The sequence below is a fragment of the Stegostoma tigrinum genome, chromosome 25, assembly GCF_030684315.1.
Source record: "Stegostoma tigrinum isolate sSteTig4 chromosome 25, sSteTig4.hap1, whole genome shotgun sequence".
Lineage (NCBI taxonomy): Eukaryota > Metazoa > Chordata > Chondrichthyes > Orectolobiformes > Stegostomatidae > Stegostoma > Stegostoma tigrinum.
The window spans coordinates 24,064,771-24,087,535 of NC_081378.1; the positions used below are offsets into that span (position 1 = coordinate 24,064,771).

General features: G+C 45.6%; 1 protein-coding gene across 1 annotated transcript in view; it reads left to right on the forward strand.

Annotated features, from left to right (window-relative positions):
- Positions 1-22,765, forward strand: part of fbxl13 (F-box and leucine-rich repeat protein 13) — a 258,479-nt gene that overhangs the window by 86,653 nt on the left and 149,061 nt on the right. The window contains exon 10 of the mRNA XM_048553829.2: positions 11,793-11,928. Within this exon, the coding sequence (XP_048409786.1) occupies positions 11,793-11,928 (136 nt within the window). The remainder of the gene's footprint in view (positions 1-11,792; positions 11,929-22,765) is intronic.

Sequence of the window (22,765 nt, forward strand, 5' to 3'; positions counted from 1 at the left end):
GGAGTTGGATGAAACTCAGTAGCATGATGAAAACTGAAAGAACTATGGATGCTGTGAAACAGAAGTTGCTGGAAGCTCAGCAGGCCTAAGAAAATATAAGAGTTAGCATTTCAGGTCTGGTGATCCTTCCTCAAAACTGATGGTAACTGGGAAAACATATGTTTATATGCAGAAAATAAGGAGGGGGTTGGGTAGGGAGTAGTTGAAAGGATAGAGCCTGAAGGGAGAGAAGAGCAGTTAGATAGACAAAGGAGTTGATAACTTGAAGGGTGAACAGTTGTTAATAGGGACTGTTAGTGACTAACAATAGGTAGTATGTAATGGCAAGATATGTGATAACGAGGCCTGGTGAATGGGGTAGGGGGCTATGACATGGGAGAGTTTAGGCCCTAAAATTATTGACCTCAGTATTGAATCTGCAGATCTGCAGGAAAATGAGGGATTGTTTTTCCAGCTTGCATTCAGTTTCAAGACACAGATGTTGGCCAGGGAACATGGTAGTGTATTAAAGTGAGATAACAAGGTGCAGAGCTGGACGTACACAGCAGGCCAAGCAGCATCAGAGGAGCAGGAAGGCTGACATTTTGGGCCTAGACCCTTCTTCAGAAGGTCCTAAGCCCAAAACATCAGCCTTCCTGCTCCTCTGATGCTGCTTGGCCTGCTGTGTTCATCCAGCTCTGCACCTTGTTATCTCAGATTCTCCAGGATCTGCAGTTCCTGCTATCTCTGGTGTAATAAAGTGGCAGGCAACATGTAGCTCATGGTCTTTTGTGAGCAGAATGTAGATGGTCATCCAGTCTACGCTTTGTTTCCCCAATGTGGAGGAGACCACATTGTGAGCAGTGTATGCAGTAGACTAGATTCTGGGAAGTGCAGGTGAAGTGTTGCTTCATGTGGAAGGTATGTTTGGGCCCTTGGATAGTAGAGAGGGAGGAGGTAAATGGGCAGGTGTTGCACCTTCGCCAGTTGCAGGGGAAGGTGCTGTGAATGGGTATTGGGGGTGAAGGAAGAGTGGACCAGGGCACCTGGAGGGAACATTCCCTGCGGAAGGCAGACCAGGGTAGGGAGGGGAATATGTGTGCGGTGATAGTATCTTGCTGGAGGTGGTGGAAATGGTGTCAGATGATCTTCTGGATGTGGATACTGGTGGGATGGTAGGACATGGGGACCCTTATCGCAGTTGTGGGAGGGGAAAGAAGGGGTGAGGGCAGAATTGTGGGAGATGGGTCAGACCCGGTTGAGGGCTCTGTCGACAATGGTGCTAGGGAGTCCTCGGTTGAGGAAAAGGGGGACATTACGGAGGCTTCCTTTGTCAAAGTTGGCTTCATCTGAACATATGCAGCAGAGATGGAGGAACTGAGAGAATGGAAAGGAGTCTTTACAGGAAGCAAGGTGTGAAGATGTATAGTCCAGGTAGCTGTGGGAATCACTGGGTTTATAGTGGATATTAGTGACCAGTCTATCCCGAGAAACAGATGTCGAGGAAGGGAATGGAGGAGTCAGAGATAGCCCGGGTGAAAGTGAGTGCAGGTCGGAAATTGGAAGTGAAATTGATGAACTTTTCCAATTCCGGACGAAAGAAGGAAATAGCACTGATAATGTCATCGATATATTTGAGAAAGAGTTGTGGGTGCAGGCCAGAATAGGACTGGAACAAGGAATGTTCCACATACCCAGGAAAAGACAGGTATAAATGGGGCCCATCCGGGTATCCATGGCCACCCCTCTGACCTGAAGAAAATGAGAGGTGTTAAAAGAAAAGATGTTGAAGGGGAGGACGAGGTCAGCCAAGCAGAGGTGGGTGGGATGGTTCGGGTCTTTGCTCGAGTAGCATGATGGGCCATTTTAGAGGGGGAGTTGAGAGAATTAACCACATTTATATTGATTTGGAGTCACATGTCCAGAATAGGTGACCGATACAGATTCACTGAACAGTTTTTCTCAAACAAGAATCATTTTATAGTCTCCGTTAAATGAGCTTTTAATTTTAGATTCAATTGAGTTTAGATTTCAGTATGTGCTATAGAGGAACCATAAGACCACAAGGTACAGGAGCAGAAATAGACTATTCAGCCCATCAAGTCTGCTGCACCATTTGATCATGGCTGATATGTTTCTCAACTCCATTTCCCTTACTTCTCTCTGCAACTCTTGATTCCCTTTAGTTAGGAACCTATGTATCTCTGTCCTAAATGCACACAATGACTTGGCCTCCACAGCTCTGCAGCAATCTGTTCCACAGAGTCACCATCCTCTGAAATTCCTCCTCATCTCAGTTTTAAAGGGTTAATTTTTCACCCCAAGGCTGTGCTGCCAGGTCCTAGTCTCTCTTTTAGTAGAAACATCATTTCCAGATGTAAGTTTGCTCGCTGAGCTGGAAGGTTCGTTTTAAGACGTTTGTCACTTTTCTTTAATTTGAAAAAATATACTTTATTCATAGAATGTACAAAAAAATAAAATATTTATACATTTACCCAGTCATGCAAGCCACTCCAGGTTACCCAGGGGGTACATACACCAAGTAAAGGAGGAAAAAAAACCAAGCAAAGAAAATAACCCGGCAGTCGTCTCCCCGCACAGTCCCCGTTGGCCCCCTGACCAGTTGGGGAAGGTGCCAGCTGGGCCCAGTTACCAGATAGGGCCCTTTTTTCTATTCTGCACGAGGGGTTTCATACGGTGGTCTTTCCCCACCGCGCCTTGGCAGCAGCTGCCCCAAGCTTTAGCACGTCCCTCAGCACATAGTCCTGGACCTTGGAGTGCATCTGTCTGCAACACTTGGTCGGGGTCAGTTCTTTCAGCTGGCAGACCAGCAAGTTGCAGGCAGACCAAAGAGCGTCTTTCACCGCATTGATGGTCTTCCAGGCGCAGTTGATGTTGGTCTCGGTGTGCGTCCAGGGAAACAGCCCCTAGAACACGGAGTCCCGTGTCATGGAGCTGCTCAGGACGAACCTCGACAAATACCACTGCATCCCCCTCCAGACCTCCTGCGCAGAGGCACACTCCAGAAGGAGGTGATCGACAGTCTCGTCCCCGCCGCAGCCGCCTAGAGGGCAACGTGTGGTGGCGCAGAGATTCCAGGTGTGCATAAAGGATCTCACTGGCAGAGCCCCTCTCACCGCCAGCCAAGCAATGTCCTTGTGCTTGTTTGAAAGTTCTGGCGATGAGGCATTTTGCTAAACGACTTTGGCAGTCTGCGTGGGGAACCACATGACAGGATCCACCCTCTCGTTTTCCAGAAGGGTCTCGAGGATACTACGTGCTGACCACTGCCTGACGGCTTTGAGGTCAAAGGGGTTTCCTTTCAAAAATTTCTCTGCAAAAGGACAGGTGGTACGGGACGGTCCAACTACTCTGAGCGTTCCGCAGCAACAAGGCCAGGCCCATCCTTCGCAACAGCGGGGACAGGTAGAACCACAGTAAGTAGTGACACTTGGTGTTTGCTTACTGAGGATCTACGCACAGCTTGATGCAGCCACACACAAAGGTAGCCATCAGGGCGAGGATGGCGTTCAGTACGTCCTTTCCCACATTTTCCAGGTTTTTGTACATGGTGTCCCTGCGGACCCGGTCTATCCTCGACCCCCCCAAATGAAGTGGAAGATGGCCTGGGTGACCGCAGTGGCGCAGGTCCAGGGAATAGGCCAGGCCTGCACCACATACAACAGTACCGAAAGCCCCTTGCACCCGACAACCAGGTTCTTAGCTGTGATGGAGAGGGACCAGAGCGTCCACCTGCCCAGCTTCTGCTTCAGTTTGGTGATACGCTCCTCCCCAGTCTTAGTGCACGCCCCAGCGCCACCGAACCAAGCACCCAGCACCTTCAGGTAGTCTGTGCTGACGATGAAGGGGATGAAGGAGCGGTCGTTCCAGTTCCCGAAGAACATGGCCTCGCTCTTACCCCTACTGATTTTGGCACCCGAGGCCAGTTCAAACTGACCGCAGATGTCCGACAGCCTACACACCGACCGACGATTGGTGCAGAAGACGGCGACGTCGTCCATGTACAGGGAGGTCTTGACCTGAAGGCCTCCGCTGCCTGGGATAGTCACGCCCTTCAGGCTTATGTCCTTCCTGGTGGATGTGGCGAAGGGCTTCATATAGCACACGAACAAGGCAGGAGAGAGCGGGCAGCCCTGCCTGACTCCAGATCTGACGGGAAAACTGTCCGATTCCCACCTGTTGATTGAGACTGTGCTAACGATGTTGGTGTAGAGCAGCCGAATCCAATTGCGGATGCCCTCCCCGAACACCAATTTGGAGGGGACATCCCTCACGTAAGCATGAGAGACCCTGTCGAAGGCCTTCTCCTGGTCCAGGCTGACGAGGCAGGTGTCCACCCTATTGTCCTGCACGTAGGCGATCGTATCCCTGATGAGCGCGAGGCTCTCAGCGATCGTCCTGCCTGGCATAGCACAGGTTTGGTCAGAGTGAATCACCGACTCCAGGACAGACCTGACCCGGTTGGCTATGACCTTGGCCAGGATTTTGTAGTCCACGTTCAATAATGAAACGAGACGCCAATTCTTAATTTCTTCCCTCTCCCCCTTCCTCTTGTAAATGAGGGTGATGATGCCCTTCCTCATGGACTTGCACATTTCCCCTGCCCAAAGCGCGCTATCGTACACCTCCAGCAGGTCCTGGCCGACCAGGTCCCAGAGAGCGGAATACAGCTCAACCGGTAAGCCGTCGCTCCCGGGAGTCTTATTCCTCTCAAAGGACTTGAGGGCTCTGGTCAGCTCGTCCAGGGATATCGGCCGGTCCAGCCACTCCCTCGTGCCGTCGTCTAAGACCTCCGTGACAGACGACAGGAACGACTCTGAGGCAGTGCTGTCCATGGGCTTTGCATCGTACAATCCGGCATAGAAGGATCTGCTGACCCTCAAAATGTCGGGCCGAGACGACGTCACCGGGCCATCGTCCTCCTTCAGCCGGCTAAGCACAGAGCTCTCTTTGTGCACCTTCTGAAAGAAGGAACGCGAGCATATCTCGTCCTGCTCCATGGAGCGGACCCTGGACCGGAAGATTATCCTGGAGGCCACCGCGGTGAAGAGCAAGCGAGGCTTGCTGGCCCCTCACCTCGTGGAGGTCCTCCATGACATCGACCCCCATCAACTGCAGAAGGAGCAGGTTCTGCATCCTCTTCTGGAGTTGTGACAGCTTTCCCCGCCTCTCTCTCGCCTTCTGAACACCCTTGAGGACAAAGAATCTCTTGATGTTCTCCTTCACTGTCTCCCACCAGTCGCCCGGAGACTCCAAGAGGGGTTTCACGGTTCTCCAAACGGCGTACTCCCTCTTAAGCTCCTCGACGTTCTCTGGGGAGAACAGAGTCGTGTTGAGCTTCCACGTCCCGTTGCCGGCCTGCTGGTCGTCCTGTAAGTGACAGTCGGGCAGCAGGAGGCAGTGGTCAGAGAAGAACACCGGCTCGACGGCGGTGGACCTGACCGAGAACACCTGTGACACAAACAGGAAGTCTATCCTTGAGCGAATAGGCCTGTCTGGCCGCGACCAGGTGTATCTCCGCTGCGCTCCGTCTGCAGCGGTGCTGAAGACGTCGAGCAACTTGGCGTCCTTCACCGTGCCCATCAGTAATCTGGACGTGACATCCAGTTGACTCCCCCAACCCGCTGTCCCCACGCCGGATCTTCCATCTGCATCGATGATGCAGTTGAAGTCTCCGCCTAGGATGACCGGCCTGGACGTAGCCAGCAGGGGTGGAAGCCGCTGCAGGACGGCCAACCGCTCACTCCGTACCGCTGGGGCGTACACGTTGATCAGCCTCAGGGGAGCGTTCCTGTAGGTGACATCAGCCACTAGGAGGCGCCCCCCCCACTACCTCCTGAACTTGAGAGATGGTGAAGTTGCACCCCCGCAGCAGAATAGCCAGACCCGAGGACCGACAGTCGTTACCCCCCGACCAGATTGAAGGCCCACAGGTCCAGGCGCCGGACCATTTCCCGTACCTGCTGAGGTGCGGTATCCCTCACTCCTGCAGAAACAGGAGGTCCGCCTTGATGGTGGTCAGGTAGGCCAACGTGGACACACATCTTGCGGTGGACTTGACGCTGCGCACATTAACGCTCGCAGCTTGTACCCCCATTGTGGGCAGTGACCGCAGTACCCTCCTCAAGTCTAAGGTCCAGCCCCTCCATCTGTCCCTTTGTGCCCATTGCCGGGGCTAACTGCTGGACGCTCTCCGGGCTCAGGAAACCGTCCATGCTGCCTTCTGGGTGGCATCCCCCCGTCGGGGGTACAGAGGCAGAGTCCGGCTCTGGGTCAGGCTGGGGAAACGCTGTTTCCTCCTTCCCGCCTGAAAGTTCCGGAGGGCCTTCCAGGGCCCCAGCGGCGCATGGCTGGGTGTCAGAGGGAGCCTCAGGATGCCTCCCGTCACCTGGAAGTGGGGTGCTGCTTTCCTTCTCCTTTGAGATTTTTAGCTTCTGCTTTGAATCTCCCTCGTCAGAGGAGCTCCCCCGCCGCGGGCATGCCCTATAGAGGTGGCCCACTTCCCCGCAAAGGTTGCAGCTTTTCTCTTGTGGGCAATCCTTTGCAAGGTGTCCCTCCTCCCTGCAGATGGTGGCTTTGCAGTCGGCCACCACGTGACCTGACCTACCACAGGCATGGCAGACTTTAGGTTGCCCTGCATAGGCCAGGTAGCCCTTGCTCCCGCCGATCGCGAAGCTGGATGGTGGGTGTACAATGTTCCCGTCTGCGCCCATCCTCAGTGTCACCTTGACCTGCCTCTTACTGGTCCAGATGCCAAAGGGGTCCATGATGTTGGTTAGGTCGCTTCCACCTTCACGTACCTTCCAAGGAAGGTCAGGACATCAACTGCTGGCACATGCGGGTTGTACATGTGTACAGTCACCATATGGCTCCTCTGCACTGGCATCACGAACAGCAGGACAGCGGTCAATGCAGAGAGGGGGCCCTCACCTCCTTTCTCCTTGAAAACCTCCAGGAAGCGCGCTCAAAGCTTGGCACTCCTGAAGGTTACATCGTAAAAACCTCCTTCAGGGAAATCCTGCAGGCAGTAAATGTCTGCAGCAGCAAACCCACAACAGTCCAACAGGACCCTCTTCACGAAGAAGGTGTGGTCCACAGGTGCACCCTCGTTCACCTTCTTCACGGAAACACAGATGGTGTTCCGGACCCCCTGATCTGGGGCACGAGCACTCGCCGCAGCCATCGTTGCAGGTTGGCTGCTCCCCTGAACCAGCGTTAGGCTAAAGCCAGCATTAGGATCCACCAGTTGCAAGGGTGCACAGCCAACCCGACGTCTTCCTTCCACCTCCAACACAGTCGCGCTCTCCTGTTCTCGGTCCACAAAAGAGTGGGTCTTTATTTTGTTCTGGATTTAAGCTGGTTCACTGAGCTGGAAGGTTTGTTCCCAGGTGTTTCATCACCATTCGAGGTAACATCAACAGTGAGCCTCCGATGAAGCGCTGGTGTTATGTCCCGCTTTCGTTTTATCTGTTTAGGTTTCCTTGGGTTGGTTATGTCATTTCCTGTTCTTTTTCTCAGAGGGTGGGAGATGGGCTCCAAACCAGTGAAGCAGTGATTTGGAGTTACCAGGTAACCATCAAGAATTGACACTGTCTAGTTTCTATCTCGTAGGTGAAAGAATGGGAAACTTTGTATAAATGAGACAAGATTAGGTGATAATAAGATGTTAATGAATGCTGTTAAACTTCTCACTGCTCACTTGTGAGAATCCTGTCAAACTGTGCCACACTTGGTTGGAAATTGGGACTTCTTGCTCTCAATACTTAGAAACTCCTCACTGATTATCTTACATAATTATCCCAACATTTGCACTATGGCCCATCTCATTTAGGGGCTGGGAGGATTCTCCCCACTGTCTCTGGAGAGGTTACTGTCTTTTTGAGTTGTGTGATGATCTGTCTTTGGGACTAAGGGACAAGTGTTTAGCTGTTTTTAGAATGAACTTTATTTTGAAAAGATCTCCTTTATTCTGGATAGTAGTACAAAAGAGAAAAAACTTACTATTTTAGTTATTGAATCAAAACATTTATATTATTAATGAGATTGGTGGAGTCGTGGATCTTAATTATCAGCATACTCCTCCTATCACAGTTGTAACATTTTTGTCACAGATGAAATCTGTGTTCCATTTACTGCCAGAAATCAATACAGATAAAGTGTGAGTGTTCTTGTCCCTGGTGTGAGCATTCCAATTAAATAATTTCAGTAGTAAACTTTTGAATGAATGAATGAATGATTTAATTGACACATGTATTTTGCAGTAAATGCAGTGAAATACAGAAAATTATGCTGAAAATCATCCACTGTTGCCATCATTCTGGTATCATTTTAAATAGTTTAAAAAGAATAGAAAAAAAATAAAGCTTAAAGAGCATGCATAACCCTTCTGCTTTGGTGCCACCAGCGCTGGACCCAGCCAACACTGAAGTTACTGTTCCTCAGGAGCCATCTTTCGCCACAGGACCTACCTCAACTGATGTAGCAATCAGTACTGGGTCCCATAATTGGCCCTCCATCAACTGTCTGCTCAACGTGACTGCCAGAGTCCTGTTCTGGGCTCACCAGCTGCCTTGCGACTGTCTGCCAGAGCCCCACTCTGGGCTCACCAATTGTCACTATGCACTGGATCATAGTGAAGCCGCCGTCCTCATCGATGTCAATGCTGCCAACGCCTCCATGACTGAGCGATCTCCAGAAGCTAAGTAGAAGCAAAACTAAAAAGAAATAATAGTAAAGAAAAAGAAAGAAAAGTGGACAGAGGACAAGTCCTGGGCACAGGAGCCTGGATACTGCCTATTCCACTGCTACCATCGAGAATATTGGGGAATATTTGCGAGCCTTAAAGTAAAATAGTTTATTTATTTGAATACATTTACTTTGAATATAAAATGTGACAAGTGTCACATTTCTTGCCACATACACCTGCATGTACACACAGATAGTTACAGGTAAACATAATAAAAACTGTCAAAGTTGAATGGCAGGGGCCTGAACAACATTGATGTGCAGAGGGATCTTGGGGTTCTAGTCCACAGCTTCCTGAAAGTGGCCACACAAGTAGGTAGGGTGGTAAAGAAGACATATGGCAAGCTTGCCTTTATAGGTCAGGGAATTGAGTACAAGAGTCAACATTTCATATTGAAAATTTATAAGACTTTGATTAGGCTGCACTTAGAATATTGTGTTCAGTTCTGTTCGCCACATTACAGGAAGGATTTGGAGGCTTTGGAGTGGGTGCAGAAGTTTTTGCCAGGATGCTGACTGGATTAGAGGGTATCAGCTGTAAGGAGAGGCTACAGAAACTTGGGCTGTTTTCTCTTGAGCAGTGGAGGCTGAGGGGAGACTTGATAGAAGTTTATAAAATTATGTGATGCACTCATCCTTTAAACTTGGAAATATATCGCCTTTCATCCAGTGTCACTGAGTCAAAATCCTGGAACTGCCTCCCTGATGGTATAGTGTTGTGTACCTGCGCTGAATGGACTGCATTGGTTTAAGAAGGCAGCTCACCACCACCTTCTCAAGTGCATTTAGCGATAAATGGTTAAATTATAACAACGTGTAGACCATCTTTCATATCGAAGCAATTCAATTTTTGAATTAAAATGAATACTGAAAAGTAAGAAAATGTGGTGGGCATTCTGCATCAGAAAATAAGATGAATAGCAAATTAATCTGTGCTATATGAATTAATAAGCGAATATTGAGCAAGAGACTGTAAGAACTCATCGTCTTTCAAAAACAGTATCTGATCTCTAACATTCATCTGAACAGCAGAAATAGGCCACAGGCCTTAATTTTGTAACTTGCGTGAAAGATAATAGCAAATTAGTAAGTGATATACTGAAAGAACTGTGGATGCTGGAAATCAGAAACAAAGACAGAAATTGCTGGAAAAACTCAGCAGGTCTGGTAGCATCTGAGGAGACAAAGCAGAGTTAACATTTCGGATGCCACCACCAGACGCATGTTCCCTGCCCCTCTCGACAGCTTTCTGCAGAGACCATTCTCTTTGGGACACCTGTTCCACTCCTCCTTTGCTCAAGTCCCCACAGCCCCGTGGTATGTTCCCCTGAAATCACAGAACATGTTACACCTGCTTGTTTACTTCCTCCTTCCTCACTATCAAAAACCTCAAACGTTACTTCCAGGTGAAGTAGTGTTTTACCCACAATTCACTCAATCTAATCTACAGTATTCGCTGCTTACAATGTAGTCTTGTCTACAGTGAGGAAATAAAACCCAGACTGGGTGACCACTTTGCAGGACACCTGAACTTCCAGTTGCCTGTCACTTCCACACACCACTGTGTTCCCCAGCCAACATCTGTGTCTCAGGCTTGCTGCAGTATTCCAGTAAATCTCAGTGCAAGCTGGAAGAATAGCACCTCATTTTCTGCTTGGAATTTAATATCAAGTTCAACAGTTTTAGGATTTGAGGTACCTTCTCCTGTGTCCAAATCCAACCCTCACACACTAGGCCTTACCATCACATAGGCTGCTGTCACACACAACTTGTTTACAGCTACTGATAGTCCCCATTAGCAGGTGTTCATTCTCTCAGAATGACCTTTGTCCCCTTCTTTATATAGCAACAACTTACATTTATATAGTACTTTCAATGTGCTGATAAACCCTAAGGCAGGTTGATTATCAAAACATTTTTGATGCCAAGCCACTTAAGATGATATTGGGATGGCTGGTCAAAAACTTGGACAAAGAGAGAGGTTTAAGGATTGTTTTAAAGAAAGAGGAAGATGGAGAGGTTTAGGAACTGCTGAACAAGACCAAAAACATCTCAGAACTAGAGAGGGCTTAGAGTCATAATACACCTTGACTAAATCTGTCAACACTTGAAAGGTTTTAGTATCTAGTGCCTCAGGGAAAGTTAGGCTCCTAACAACCAAAAATGCTGCGGGTCCACAAGCAGTCAGAAGTATTATTCATTACTTTTTATCTGCCCTGCTGTTTTTTACCCAGGAAAAAAGAATGCATTCATTCCACATACTGGACCCTGTCTTCGACAGCAGGATCAAACAAGTCAAGCTTTCCAAATTAAGATATGATGCCAAAAATGCTTACTTCCTCCCTCAAGGACAGTTGCAAGTGATTTTTTTCAAGAGCATGCAGTTTTCTCTCCTTGCCACTAAAATAACTGCACAGAGGCTGGTATTCCATCAAGTCACACTTTATTTACATCTGCAACATACATGGACTCTACCAACCAGCTCAGAACCAGTCCCTATAGAGAAGAGACTCTCTGACTCCCCTGTTTGTGTCTGTCAGCCAGGTCTCCCTGATTGGCCCAGGTTAACAATCCTATTCAGGGATTTCATACTTGATGAGTTCCACCTGGCCATCCTCATTCCAATCACCAGACACCAGACTGTACAGGGCTTACTGATCAATGAACATAGGGTGTTAGGTGTTTGGAAACTAGGATGAGTTAGTATATGTACAGCAGTGTTTTGCATAAGCTAAATTTCATATAAAAAGGACTGAAGAAAAGACTGTTTTCTATTTCATTTTAAATATAGGAACATCAAACCTCCATTTATAGTAAATGGATGTAAATTGATCTTTCAATGTTCCGCGACACTGTGGTTAGTTCCCCTATTCAAACTAGACTGGATGACTCTCTAAATGTTAAATGAAACATAGGAACATGAAATCAAAATATGCGTCATCACTTTTTACAAAAAAACCTTTGCACTTGTAAACTCATAACGTTAAAAAGGCATGTTATCTACACGATGCTTTACTGTGTCTTAATTTTGAAACCTTTCATTCCAGATTAATTTTTCCCCAGTAAGAAAACAGATTGAAGACAATGATATAGCAAATCTTTTGCGAAGCTATCGTCCTTTTGTTATTCAGTTGAGCTTTCGTGGATGCAGCAATATTGGTTGGGCGACTTTCAAAAGTGTCAGTGAGTATATATGTATCAGAGATAATAGAAACTGTAGATGCTGGAGAATCCGAGATAACAAGATGTGGAGCTGGATGAACACAACAGGCCAAGCAGCATCAGAAGAGCAGGAAAGCTGACATTTCGGGCCGAGACCATTCTTCAGAAATGGGGGAGGGCAAATGGGTTCTGAAATAAGTAGGGACAGGGCGAGGCGGATTGAAGATTGATTGAGGAGAAGATAGGTGGAGAGGAGACAGAGAAGTTAAAGAGGCAGGGATGGAGCCAGTAAAGGTGAGTGTAGGTGGGAGGGTAGAGAGGAGATAGGTCAGTCCAGGGAGGACAGACAGTTCAAGGGGGCGGGATGAGATTAGTAGGTAGGAAATGGAGGTGCGGCTTGAGGTCGGAGGAGGGGATAGGTGAGAGGAAGAACAGGTTAGGGAGGCGGCGACGAGCTGGGCTGGTTTTGGGACGCGGTGGGGGAAGGAGAGATTTTCAAGTTTAAGAAATCCACATTGATACCGTTGAACTGCAGGGTTCCCAAGCGGAATATGAGTTGCAGTTCCTGCAACCTTCGGGTGGCATCATTGTGGCACTGCAGGAGGCCCAGGATGGACATGTCATCAAAGGAATGGGAGGGGGGAGTTGAAATGGTTCGCGATTGGGAGGTGCAGCTGTTTATTGCGAACTGAGTGTAGGTGTTCTGCAAAGCAGACCCCAAGCCTCCGCTTGGTTTCCCTGATGTAGAGGAGGCCACAACGGGTACAGCGGATGCAGTATACCACATTAGCAGATGTGCAAGTGAACCTCTGCTTGATGTGAAAAGTTTTCTTGGGGCCTGGATTGGGGTGATGGGGAAGGTGTGGGGGCAGGTATAGCACTTCCTGCGGTTGCAGGGGAAAGTGCCGGGTGTGGTGGGGTTGGAGGGGAATGTGGAGCGGGCAAGGGAGTCACGGAGAGAGTGGTCCTTCTGGAAAGCAGACAAGGGTGGGGAGGGAAAATGTCTTTGTTGGTGGAGTCGGATTGCAGATGGCATAAGTGTTGGAGGATGATGCTTTGGATCTGGAGGTTGGTGGGATGGTATGTGGGGACAAGGGGATTCTATTTTGGTTGTTATTGCGGGGATGGGGTGTGAGGGATGAATTGTAGGAAATGCGGGAGACACGGTCGAGGGCGTTCTGGGCCACTGAGGGGGGCAAGTTGTAGTCCTTGAAAAATGAGGACATCTGAGATGTACAGGATTGGATTGCCTCATCCCGGGAGCAGATGCGGCGAAGGCAAAAGAATTGGGATTAGGGGATGGTATTTTTGCAGGAAGGTGGGTGAGAGGAGGATATTGGTTTCTAGGTGGTTGGTGGAGTTGGAGACAGAGAGGTCCAGGAAGGAGAGGAAGGTGTTAGAGATAGTCCAGGTGAACTTAAAGTTGGGGTGGAAGGTGTTGGTGAAGTGGATAAAGTGTTTGAGCTCCTTGTGGGAGCATGAGGTGAGGCCGATACAGTCATCAATGTAACGGAGGAAGAGGTGGGGTTTAGCGCCAGTGTAGGTGCAGAAGATGGATTGTTTCACGTAACCTACAAAGAGGCAGGCATAGCTTGGGCCCATGTGGGTGCCCATGGCCACCCCCTTTGTCTGTAGGAAGTGGGAAGAATTGAAAGAGAAGTTGCTGAGGGTGAGGATGAGTTCGGCTAAGCGGATCAGGATGTCAGTGGAGGGGGACTGGTCAGGCCTGCGGGACAGGAAGAAGCGGAGGGCATTTAGGCCATCTGCATGGGGAATGCAGGTGTCTAGGGACTGGACATCCATAGTAAAAATGAGGTGTTGGGGTCTGGGGAATTGGAAGTTCTGGAGGAGGTGGAGGGCATGGGTGGTGTCACGGACGTAGGTAAGGACCAAGGGGGAGAAAATGGAGTCGAGATAGATGGAGATGAGTTCAGTGGGGCAGGAGCAGGTGGAGACGATGGGTTGACCAGGGCAGGCAGTTTTGTGGATTTTGGGAAGGAGATAGAAGCAGGCGGTGTGGGCTTGGGGAACGATGAGGTTGGAGGCTGTGGGTGGGAGGTCACCTGAGGTGATGAGGAAGTGGATGGTTTGGTGCTCAGGAGTGGGGTCATGATCCAGGGGATGGTAGGAGGTGGTGTCAGAGACTTGGCATCTGGCCTGAGCGATGTAGAGATCAGTGTGCCATACTACAACTGTGCCTCCCTATTCTGGGGGTTTTATGGTGAGGTTGGGATTGGAGTGGAGGGCTGGATATTCTGCGGGGGACAAGTTGGAGTGGGTGAGAGGGGTGGAGAGGTCAGTTTACTCCATTGCACGTTAATTTTTGCTTATTCTTGAAGAAGAAATGACCTGCATTTATCTAGTGTCTTTCATGACTTCAGAATGCTCCAAAATGTTTTAATCAAATAATGCAATATTTTAATGTGTAGTCACTATTGTAATGAATGAAATGTGTGCAAATTCACTGCTCCGTCAAGATCCCCACAAAATAACAACCCAGTAGTGATCAGATCATGTTTAAATGATTTTTTCTTACTGGCACTGGCCAGATAGAAACCCTCTCTGGTTTGAAATAGTGCTTTGGGTTTTTCACATTGAATTCAAAACATATCTGAGTGCAACATTTTGTTGCTCCATTGTCATGTCAAGCTTGGAGTTTGCACCCAAATCTTAAGGTAAGGACTTCCAACTCAGAGGTAAGAATGTTACCAACTGAGCCACACTTTATTAATATCAATTTTAGACTACAACAGTAATTAATTAAACACATTCAGACATTGTGGCTCAGATTTTCAGCTCAATGCCTGGACTGAAAATCCTTGTTTGAAGGAACAGCCTATCAGTCATTCACAATGATATACCCTACAAAGTTACCACTTTAATTTTGCTTTAATCTGTGATAAACAATCATGACTAGTGTAAGTCTAGTGTACAAACACTGAAAATAACAATGAGACAAGATTGTGACAAGCATTCATAGTAAGTAAATGTGTAGTAGCCAAATGCATATGTATTTTCAAATTTACAATTTTTTGTCTAATTTCTGTCCAGTGTGTATCATGGATAGAAATCAAATAAGTACTGATCAATTAATCAGTGCAATCCAGACGGCACAATTGTTTGCCAGATCAGCCAAGGTATTTAAAAGGCATAACTACTTCTAAATTTTATGCCTACTATAGTATGCCATTGACAATACAACTTTGGAAAACAAAATGGGCAACTATGTTGGTAAATAATGATATAGAACAACAACATTTTAAAAAGTTTCGAAAGCACACCAGAAAAAAAATATGTTCTGCTAAAAGGAAAGGAAAAGCTAAATGCAATTGCGATTCCAGAGATGAATGAAAACATAAGGGAACAATTAAGGACCAGGCATTAAATAGCTTTAAGGGATAAACAGAATAATACTGTAGGTAAAAATAGAAGGCATAAATATTGACTACTAACTTTGTTTCAGTGTACATTCTGGACAAAAAAAAGTACATATAGCATTTGTAAGATGAGAGGAGCAATTAGATTAGTACTTTTAAGTCTAAAAAATGGGGATGTATTGCATAAACTAAACAATCTCAAAGAGAGTAGAACTTCTATCTGAACGGATTGCATCTTAATTATTTTGGAAGAATTTAACAAAGAATTACCAGAAGTATTCCGACTCATATTTAACTGTTTGTTGGCAGTGCCAGCAAATTGATGAACAATGAATATAGTTGCTACACTTAAGAAGGGAACATGATCATGGAATTATAGGCCAGTCTGCTTAATGTCAGTTGTAGGAAAAATAATGATCTTCTTACCAAATGAACCGATGCAAGAACATCGAGAAATGAGAAAAATAGTAATGAATAGTTGCAAGGATTTCAAAAGGGTAAATCTTGTTTGATCATCCTCATTGATCTTTTTGAGCAGGTAACCATGGCGATAATGGTAATGTTGTTGATGTACGTTGTCTGGATTTTTAAAGGCCTTCATTCAGTAAGGTCCATTATAAACTAATGAACATGGCCAGAGAAAGCAAACTGAAAATGACAAGTGACAGAATGGATTATTAGCTGGCTTCAGGACAGAAAGCAGAAAATGGGAGTAAACAGTAATTATTCAGAGTGGCGCTAGGATCACTGCTGGGACTACTGCAGTTCATAATTTACATTAATGATTTAGACAATGCAATCAGAAACACAATATCTAAATTTAATGGTGACATTAAATTAGTAGGAGTGAATAGTCTTTCCAGAGGGAGACGATAAGATATTACATGAGGACTAATTATGGACAGGTAAAGTATAACACTTCTAAATCTGAAGTTGTGCATTTTGATAGGAAGAATGACGCGATCACTTGCTACTTGAAAAGCAAAGGTCTAAACAGAGTAGAGGGATCTCAGAGTACAAATACATTCATTGTTTTTCAGGTTAGCAAGGCCACAAGAAAGTAAATCAAACATTAAGCTCTATTACAAGAACAATAGAATTGAAAAGAAAGATTTATTTATAGTATTTGTAGTTTTGGTTATACAAAGAACACCAAGACACAAGAGAAATTGCAGAGACGATATGCAAGAATGAGATTGGAAATGTGTGTTTATACATATTCAGAAAGGGCTGAGTCTCTTCCATGTGGAAAACAGAAGGCTGAGGAGTGACCTAAAGAGGTCTTTAAAATTATGATAACAAAGTGTGAAGCTGGATGAACACAGCAGGCCAAGCAGCATCTTAGGAGCACAAAAGCTGACATTTCGGGCCTAGACCCTTCATCAGAGAGGGGGATGGGGAGAGGGTTCTGAAATAAATAGGGGGGAGGCGGGGAGGCGAACTGAAGATGGATATAGGAGAAGATAGGTGGAGAGGAGAGTATAGGTAGGGAGGGGATAGGTCAAGGGGGAAGGATGAGGTTAGTAGGTAGGAAATGGAGGTGCGGCTTGAGGTGGGAGGAGGGGATAGGTGAGAGGAAGAACAGGTTAGGGAGGCAGGGACGAGCTGGGCTGGTTTTGGGATGCAGTGAGGTTCAGGGAGAAAACGTTTTTGTGGGGAAGAATACAGAAGCTAACAGTATAAGAGGGTTACTAAGAATTCCAATTGGGAATTCAAAAGGAATGTCTTTACCTAAAGAGAGGTAAGCATGGGAAATTTGTTATCATTGGAAGTATTCAAACAGAATCATATTGATATATTTAAGCGGACACTAGAATGTTTGATGGGAAGACAATGAATAATTTTTATTGTAGATGTAGATGAAGAAATATGGACAAGTTTTTGAGTAGAATGTAAATGCTGGAATTGACTGATTGGACTGGGTGGCCAAGTAATCCTACGTAATGCTCACTGACACTTTAAACTACTTCTGTACATCTGTTTAAGTGTTTAACACACAGTCAGTAGAAATCAGCACACAATTAAAGGATTCCTTATATGTTAAATCTTTGTACTGGTCTTGGTGTTTCTTGATGTGTTTCTATTCTTATCATGGCAAGTAGACACTTCTCCCAGTTCACTAAATATCCACTTCTAGCCACCAGCCTTTATTTTACTTTAGACTACTTCCCATAGCCAGTCATTCATTAAGAGTCAATTTCTACAGATAAAAGCAGTTAATCTGAGTTCAGTCCCCTCTTAAATTTTCTGATTCTTGCTCCTTGGAATATTTACTGGATTCTAGATGTCTGGTAGGCTGTTTTTGGACACAATGCAGCTTGAGGTTAAAACCTCCCTTGTCAAATGTGACCTCCAGTCTATGTACCAGAATCAGAAAAATTTGACTGACCCTTAACTGGCCTCTGAAATGTAAGCCAATTGGTTAATATCAGTCAACTACAGAAAAAAAGTACAATAACAGTAAAACCAGATATACAACCTATATATTGATTTTGGACACTAAAAAGACACACCAAGCCCCGTCAACCTTGTAAAATCCTTTTTAAGAGCATCCAGGATTTATACCAACATTGGCAATGCTGTCCTACAGTCTATTCAAGCAACTGCTGGTCATTATCATAGTCATAGAATTATGCCTATCGTCCACATATCAGACTCTTTCATCACCATCCACTAGCAGGAATGGCCAATCAGAAACGTAATATTTACTGTTAGGAGAGAATGCTCATGGGAGTCCTTGGCATTTAATCTGGACTCCATGAAGTCTCATGGCATCAGGCCAATCATGGACAAGGAAATTTCTTAATGATCAATGTTTACTGCCCTCGCTCAGTTGAGTTAAGGCTTGGTGGTTTAAGATTGAAAGTTGATGCATCTTCAACTGGAGTATTCATTTTCTAATATTTTAGATCTGCTTCTGACCAGGATATCAGTGGCTGGACTGCATCCTACCCCAAGCAAGTGTTATTGCAACCTCTCTTGGACCCTGCTTGATACCTTAGCTCACATCCAACTTGTGGAACATCATTCTACTAAGGGTTGCTGGATGGTTTTGGGGCTGTGACCGGTGCTCCCAGATTACCAGTGAAATCTTTTGATCTGTATCTGTATGATGGACAGGTGCTGACATTAAGCTTCTTTGCCCATAAAAGTGCAGAATCCTGGTCCTTGTAGGAGAAGACAGGTTCCACTTCTGCAGAGATGCTGAAACATCCATGCCTTGCCAAACGAGGTGCAGGTGCCGGTGTTGGACTGGGTGGACAAGGTCAAAATTCACACAACACCAGGTTATAGTCCAACTGGTTTATTGGAAGACACAAGCTTTCGGAGTCTCGTTCCTTCTTCAGGTGTCAGTGAGAGGTGGCATCAGGCATAGAAGTTATAAGCAAAAGATCAAAGGGTTTTTTGAGATGATTTTGAGATGTGGATGAGGTTATAGATTTGCTCACTGAGCTGGTGTGTTTCATTGCAGATGTTTCGTCACCCGCGAGGTAACATCATCAGCCATTGGAGGCACTCGGCGAGCAAATCTACAACCTCAAAAGATCAAAGGATCATAGAACTGATGCAAATGTATTAAATAAACCTAGGATGGCTGTTAAATCTTTAATTGGTTAGAAAGAATTAATATGTAAATCCTGAAATTTCCTTCAACTCACTGCCCCAAGATAATTAAAGGTTTTATCAGTATACCAGAGGTGACATCTCAGATCAAACAATGCATTTTAGGTGTGAGGTCTTGTTTAGAATCTGGCTGTGTATTAACTTGGAGTCAGACTGGTTTTATTTCCAAAGTAGGAATTTATAAAATATCACATTAACTGTCTACAAATTGTGTGCTTTTTGAACAAAATAGAATATATCTGCAATAACATATCTGCAAATGCAGACAAGTCTGCTTTTGGACTGATAGAAAATTTAACAGCCATTTTAGGTTTGTTCAATACATTTGCATCAGTTCTATGACCCTTTGATCTTTTGCTTATAAATTCTGTCATGCCACCTCTTTCACCTATACCCGAAGAAGGAGTGAGACTCTGAAAGCTTGTATCTTCAAATAAACCTCTTGTACTATAACCTGGTCTTGTGTGATTTTTGACCTCTCTAAATGAGTATGCTGTTCTTCATTCTACAGTAACTTTCCCATCAACCCTGCTATTAATCTCATTCATTGCACATCATGTCTGAGCACTGGCCATAATGTCTTCTCTCTATTTATCCTTCCAGTTACCAGTTAGATGTTCACCACCTCCGCTGTGAAACTGGCTCCCACAGAAGCCATGCCCTTGGCCTCTGAGATTACAAATGCCTCAGAAGAACCATCAACATGGCTGTCTACCACACAACCCCCTCTGACTCTTGGAAGTTCATGCTGAGGAATAACCACTTGCATTTGGCAAAAAGAACCTCAGCATGTCTAGACACATATCCCTGAGATCACCCAACCAAACCTCCACCCAGCTGTGGAACCAGGGAGTTTGCTAAGATGTAGTGGGAGGGAGATGAAGGAGAAAAATTATTGGGGACAATTAAGTAGCATAGGTGACAGTGCAGTGTTCATTATTTGGAACTTTTAAAAAAAATTACACTGCTTTAACCTTACATCTGATTGTTTGTCTCTCTGTGTAGTCTGAAATGTAACTGTTCCTTCATGAGGCTTAAATTCATGGCCACATAGCATATACATTGATTAATGTTTGTGGTGAGAGCTTACCGCAACTGGAAGCAAGAGAACAAGGTGTATAGAGGGCTATTGATCCTGCTGACACATTTGAACCTCATCCTGCAACATGTATATTATTTCTAAGGACTTTGTGACCAAAAGTGATGGGGCAAGTGATTCAGGCAGTGAGAACTGTGACAAGGAGTATACAGCAAAGGAAGGGGTAATACATTAAGATGGCCAGAGATTAGGGACCCTGCAAGTCTGAGCCATGATCTTTCCTTTCAAAAGCCCTTGCATTAATGAGTCCTGCAGCCCTTTCCCCACAGGTCCAGATGCTAACCTGGCCCATCCTGTATGTTATATTTGTTGCCATTGTACATTTCTGATTTATAGCATGATGGAGGGTGACAGTAAGCAGTCCTTGGACAGTGGCTTCTGGTCTTCACCTCTATGTTTCAGTGTGCTTCCAAGCATCCAAATCCCCTTTCTGGTAGCCGTTCCTGTGAACCCCACCACATGCACACACCAAGCCTTAGACATGTCAGGAGACCAGCCAAATGTGGTAAATACTGCTGTCACTTTGAAGTTAGGATATTCCTGACTGTGGACAAACACCTCTCTCCCATAAACCCTTTCCTGTCCATGCTTTATTGATCTCCACCTTGCAGATACTTTTGCTACATTTCACAATTGCCACTCTGTCTTCGAACCCAGATCCCCCATCCACAAAGAATATTTTCCAAGTTTCCTCCCTGCAGCAAAAGGCCCTCTTCCTTCACCGACCATTTCATTTTCTCCTTAGTTTCTATATCCCTGGACAAGAAGTAGCCAAACTTCTGTCTGATGATTGTATGTCTCTCCAAACACATTAACCCTACTCCTATGACCAGCCAACTTGGAGCACAAAACTTGATGATTCCTAACTCTCTGGACTGCAGACACAGTCCCAGAGAATAGACTGATCAGATGCCTGAAGTGGCCAATCCTTGTGATGCTGCTCTTGATTGGAGCCTCCTGACTGATAGGTACTTCCTGCATTTCAGTGAAGAATACATCCCTAAGACTTTGAGATGTCGCTGCTTGCTTGCTGTAGATACATTGTGTTTGATGCATAAGCTGCTGGCACATAGTACAGGCGTACTGTTGATGTAGCACACTGCTGTACAAGATTTACACACGCTTAACTGATGACTGCTGACCATCAAGGCAAGCTGGTTAGTTGTTTGACTGCGCTACTTGTCACTGCATTGCGATAATGCACTACAACTATTGTGTTCATTTTCCCATTAAGTTGCAAACATAAAAAAAATTACTTATGATTATGTTACATAATTATTATAACTATTGGGTACAATACAAAGAGTACTTTTAGCATGAAAATAGAATAGCCAAATGGAATACAAAGCAAAGCGTACTATAATGGTTTAGTATTGGCAAAACAAAACAATGCAGAGTCGCAATGAGTAAGCAAGTAGGTGCTAAGTGTGCGCATGCTAACAGAGCAAGTGAGTATCCCTGAGTTGCAGACTAGTCCAATCCATGTGCTGAGTCCTTGGCCTTGTGTGCCAGTCCTCCTCCTTAACTCTAGTTGCCTGTACTCCCAGCAATGCTAGCCTATACTTGAAGATCACCCTGCCAATGGATAAGACAGGTACCATGATGGTTGTGATAAGTTGGCTGGATGCCAGTGGATGAGAGATGCAGCCAGATATTGTATGTAGGTCGTATCTTTATGTCCTGTTTGATCCTATGCGATTCTTTGGAGCAAGCAGACTGCTGAAGTTTCCAGGTACCTATTCTGATTTCCGTGTTAAATTTTCTCAATGTCTAATTAGTTTGATGCATTTGGTAAAGTAGATTTTTTTTATTCATTCATGGTATGAGGAAAATTGCCGGCTAGGCCACTGAAGTTTCCTTAATCTGTTTCCTTAATTTTCTTAATTAAACTTCATTTATTACCCATCCCTAATTGCCCAGAAAGCAGTTAAGATTGAAAGAACAAAGATCAAAGAACAAAGAAAATTACAGCACAGGAACAGGCCCTTCGACCCTCCAAGGCTGCGCTGATTGGGATCCCCTGTCTAACCTGTCATCTATTTTCTAAGGGTCTGTATCCATTTGCTCCCCGCCCATCCATATACCTGTCCAGATATATCTTAAAAGACGCTAACATGTCTGCGTCTTCCACTTCCGCTGGCAACGCGTTCCAGGCACCCACCACCCTCTGCGTAAAGAACTTTCCATGCATATCTCCCTTAAACTTTCCTCCTCTCACTTTGAACTCATGACCCCAAGTAATTGAGTCCCCCACTCTGGGGAAAAAAGCTTCTTGCTATCCACCCTGTCTATACCCCTCATGATTTTGTAGACCTCAATCAGGTCCTCCCTCAATCTCTGTCTTTCTAATGAAAATAATCCTAATCTACTCAACCTCTCTTCATAGCTAGCACCCTCCACACCAGACAACATCCTGGTGAACTTCCTCTGCACCCTCTCCAAAGTGTCCACATCCTTTTGGTAATGTCATGACCAGAACTGTACACAGTACTCTAAATATGGCCTAACCAAAGTCTTATACAACTGTAACATGACCTGCCAACTCTTGTACTCAATACCCCGTCCGATGAAGGAAAGCATGCCATATGCCTTCTTGACCACCCTATTGACCTGCGTTGCCACCTTCAGGGAACAATGGACCTGAACACCCAGATCTCTCTGTTCATCAATTTTCCCCAGGACCTTTTCATCTACTGTATAGTTTGCCCTTGAATTAGATCTTCCAAAATTCAACCACATTGTAATGGTCTGGAGTCAC